The 4,503-nt window shown below is 36.3% G+C and overlaps 1 protein-coding gene across 1 annotated transcript; it reads left to right on the forward strand.

The window, feature by feature from the left end:
* The first annotated feature begins 2,545 nt into the window (after positions 1-2,545).
* LOC122301151 lies at positions 2,546-3,259 on the forward strand. Its single transcript, XM_043112320.1, has one exon. It carries the CDS (start codon positions 2,546-2,548, stop codon positions 3,257-3,259), a length of 714 nt encoding a protein of 237 aa, XP_042968254.1.
* Positions 3,260-4,503: the final 1,244 nt, after the last annotated feature.

Genomic DNA, 4,503 nt, shown 5'->3' on the forward strand with positions numbered 1-4,503 from the left:
TACGCGTTGTTTTTGGTCCCGACCCCGACGCCCCCCCGTGCTGATTTGCTTTGAATGTTTCCAACGCCTGGCCTTTCCAGCAAAACAGCTACCTAACCCTTCTTTTTTTTTTAAAAAAAGAGATTTTTGTAAGTTAATAATACCTAGAGTCGTGAAATATATAAAGATTATGCAGTTATTTTAAAAAATAATAAAATTTATTATTAATTTTTTTTATATAAATATTATATTTATTCACTATTTTTAAAATGATTACAAATGGTTTACACAATCACTACTATAATTATCATTCTGTTTATACATTTGGCTTGGTATGAAAACTGACCTGAGGCGGAGGATCCAATCATGGATCTGTAAAGGTAGCCAGAGCAAGTTAATTGGCAAGGATCCAGCTCATTATATATGCAAGCAAACTAGCTTCTTTGTTTCAGTCATAACACTGATATGGTGGGGCAATATTGAAGAATGGGTCAGAGAGGGAGCCAGCCCTGTTCATACTTCAAACCTCATTTCTACACGTAATAACTCCAAAGGATGGCACGTACGGTCTGGGCACAAGGGAACATCGCATTTTAGGTTCGAAAGCCTAGTTTATGGTGGTGATGAGGAGTGAGAGGAAGCCTATCTTGCTTGCCCCTTCATCTTAATTTGGAAACACTCACATGGTCCCAGTAGGTTCTGGTACCTTGCCTAATCAAAGTGATCACCTTCACCCTTCGATTTGACCCGTCAGTAGTTTTTCTTCCCCATGAGCTTTAATACCAAGCACTAGTTGGACTGAGATTGGCAGTGGAGCTGTCATTATTTTCTCCTAGATCTGTATTTCATGTGTTTTGTTGCTGCAAAATATGTGTTTCACATCTAATAAAGCAATTTTAATAAACGAACTTAAAATTTGTTCAAAGTTGATTTCTCTCTCTTACATCATGGGTGCATTCTGTCCGTTAGGGTAATTAAATTTGAAAACCACATATTTCCATTACCCAGAACCGTTTTGCGAACCCTCAGTGAATCTGTCTAGGTCTCAATGCCTCTCAACTAGGGGTATCACCTGCGCGCCCTTTCTTTGGAACCTGTGCACCGTTTATGGTAAGAAAAGCGCTAGATAGAAAGTTGGGTAGCTTGAGTGAAGCTTATGTAGATGGTTCGCTCAAGTCTTGCTCAACAGTTAGCTCGAGTGAGAATTAGATAGAGATCTCACTTGAGCAAATAATGCAGAAAAGTGAATATTAAGATTTTCATCGTATAACACTATAAATATGTACTTAATAAACAGTTTAGTACGTCTTAAATATTCTGAATAATGAGATTTTGCCCCCAAAGTGTATTTTGTGATTCTTCAATGTAGATGCAAGATTTTGGCTAGGACTAGGTGAAGAAATTAATAAGTTTGGATAGAGACTAGGTGACTAAAAGGATAAAGTTTATCCTATCATTAAATTTATAATTATGGATGAATGTAAAATAATTATTAACTTTATCTATAACATTATTGAGTTTATCTAAAAGTCATAGAGGTTATTTAGATAAGTCATTTATGTGAAATTTGAGTCTATAAGGATCTGTACTTATCCATAACAGAAGCTGAACGGAAATCAATTACTGTATAGAAGAGTTATCACGAAATGTCAGCAATTGGAGGCGACAAAATGAAGAAGAGAAGAGGAGAGGAGACGAAGAAGAGCAGAGAGTGGAGGAGAAGAAAAAAATAGATGGGTGTTATGTGGGTGGGAGAATTTGAGAGAGAGAGAGAGAGAGTTAGGTTTTAGGAAGGATATATAGGACTTAGCTCATTTCATTTCAAAACTTTTCATAATTTTCTTTCTAAACATTATTCAAACACAAAACACTTCAATTACAAATATTCAATTTTTTTAAATTTTAAAACAAAAATTGTATTTAAATATTATTTTAACTTTATAAGATTATTATTCAACATCTTCTCTCAATTTTATATTTTTATTTAATTTTTTCTCCCTACCTTCTATGGTTATGTAATAAAAGAGATGGACTAGTTTTGTAGATTTTTTGTTTCTTTAAAAAATTATGGTCAACATTTCAAAAAAGAGATTATGGATAAGATAAGTTAAAATAATATAATCAATTTATAGATAATTATGGGTAAATATAAGTTTAAATTGTCGAAACGAGTCTATAAAAGGGGCAAAATCTGTCCACATGACCTAATGGGTTCAGTTCTACGAGGCGTAAGAAAATTGTTCTTTAACAGAAACAGCGAAAGGTAAAGCCAGTCTTCAGACACAGACTCCTCGCTGCCCTCACTGTACAGTCGGGCTTTGTGTGTGTGAGCGAGTCTCTCTATACTCTCTACAACCCTTTCTCGCACTTTCTGTCACTCTTCCAAGATTTTCTCCTATTGATTTTCGTTTCAACTTTTCCGGAAAATCGGTTCCCCTCAGACTTCTAATGCCGTAAAACTATTTCAGCTTCGGCCGTCGCTTTTGCTAATCCGTGTGTGCGAGTGATGCGATAAATTTCGTGTGAAAGTTATCGACCGAAGAACGAAGCTGAGAAAACGAGAGCCATGTTTCGCATCGCTAAGCTCTTTCGCTATGCGGAGCTGTGTCTGGCTGTTGTTCTCATATCTTGGGCCTTCACAAGGGTCCCTTTCGCCTTGAAGATCTCCGCCGAGTACTTCTGGAAGCTCTCCGGCTTCGTTGTCAGCCACGTCTTCATTTTCATGCTCTGCAATGTCATCATCGTCACTCTCATCGCCAAGTCCGGCAGGTTCTCGGGTCAAAACCCGACCGGTCACAGTGACGAGACCGAACTCTTCGAAGAATTCATCAAACACGTCAGCGGTGGCTCCACGGAGCCGCAGCCCGAAACCAGAACGCCGGCTCACGATCAGGACGTAATCGTTTACCATGACAAGCAGATCATCTGCGAGGTGAACAGGACCGCTCGCGAAGACGAAGATAAAACGGAAACGGACTCGGATACGGACATAGTGCATGTGCATCCGAAAGCGTACCGGAGGACTCAGTCAGAGAAGATAAAGCGACAGAGTCAGGAGAAGTCACGCGGAGAGCTACGGAGATCGGACACAGAGAAGTGCAGGAAAGGTGCGAGCTCCGATGAGAAGCCACAGGAGAGTCAATATCCGGAGGATAAGCTGAGCAACGAGGAGTTCCAACGCACCATAGATGCCTTCATTGCGAAGCACTGGAAGTTTCATAGCGAAGAGTCTCTTCCCATCGTTCTTCACAACCAGATCCAAGTACCCGTTGGCAATTAGCAGCTCAAATTTTAAAATTATCATAAAAAAAACAACAAACTGTTTTTACAGTTTTTCTCAACTCTTCAAAAAACGTCATGTACAGAGTTAATTTCTAGGCTCTGTTCTTCTTTTTCTTGGTGCGTTTATAATTTCTAGCCGAGAAATCATGATAAAGAAACTGTTTCTGCTTGTTTCTGGTTAAATTAGTGTTGTTTGGTTTCCTTAATGTTGTTGCTGTTCCATGAAATTACACTTCAAATCTTCAAACTATCAAGTTAACAACTTCGACATAAAACATTTTCGAATTACCATTAGCAAAACATTATAACATGAATCCTCAATTCAAGTTTTGGTAGACATTTTTGTTATTGCATTTTAATGATATGGTTGGTTAAAATAGTTATTTTATATTAAAAAAATAATATGATCAAATAACTATTAAAAAAATAATGTGGTCGATCACGACAGAGTATATAAAAATTACATAAAAATAATTATATATAAATTTTTTTAAAAAAAATATATAATTAAAAGAGTAACGCCAAATATATTTAATGGTGTACAAGTAGGCAAATAGAAGATAAAAGGCAAGATTCACTGTTAAAAAAAGTAAGATTCTTTATATATATATATATATAAACTTCAGATTTGTTCTTTTTTTTTATTATTATTTTTCAAAATTTTTAAAAAGGATTGCAAGTCTTACAAATTCTAAACTCAAATTTAACTATATTTTAGAAAAGAATACAATCCTTAAGCATCCCAAACTGTAGAAATCATCTCCCACTTGAAAAAACACTAGGCGGCCATAGAGACATTATTGTGATAACATCGATCTGATGTGCTGGAACACCCAGAATTTGTTAAAAGCCATCATTGAGGGATGTCCCACTGCTTAGAAAGAAATAATAGAATTGTTTGTCCGGCAAGAAAATACTTATTGATGGAGTGGATATTAGCACCAATCATCAAAGAATTATAAGAGAATCATTTTCTAAGTGTACGTACTTTACTTTCACTATCCCTGAAATCTCTCGTGGGAAAAGTCGCTTTTAACGCTTCCATATATCGATGGATGAGATTCTTAATTAATAGCTGAGTGATCATGCTCATTTTCCTTTCCCTGCCTAACCCTTTTTCTTTCTTCATCTTCTTCCTCTTTTATTTGTTTATTTTTTTAATGTCCTTTTTCGCGTTATCTTTTTGAGGCAAAGTCATGATTACTTCCTCAAGAAATGACAATTTGTAGTGGGGTTTGTATT

This window comes from Carya illinoinensis, chromosome 1, assembly GCF_018687715.1.
Source record: "Carya illinoinensis cultivar Pawnee chromosome 1, C.illinoinensisPawnee_v1, whole genome shotgun sequence".
In the NCBI taxonomy this organism is placed as follows: Eukaryota; Viridiplantae; Streptophyta; class Magnoliopsida; order Fagales; family Juglandaceae; genus Carya; species Carya illinoinensis.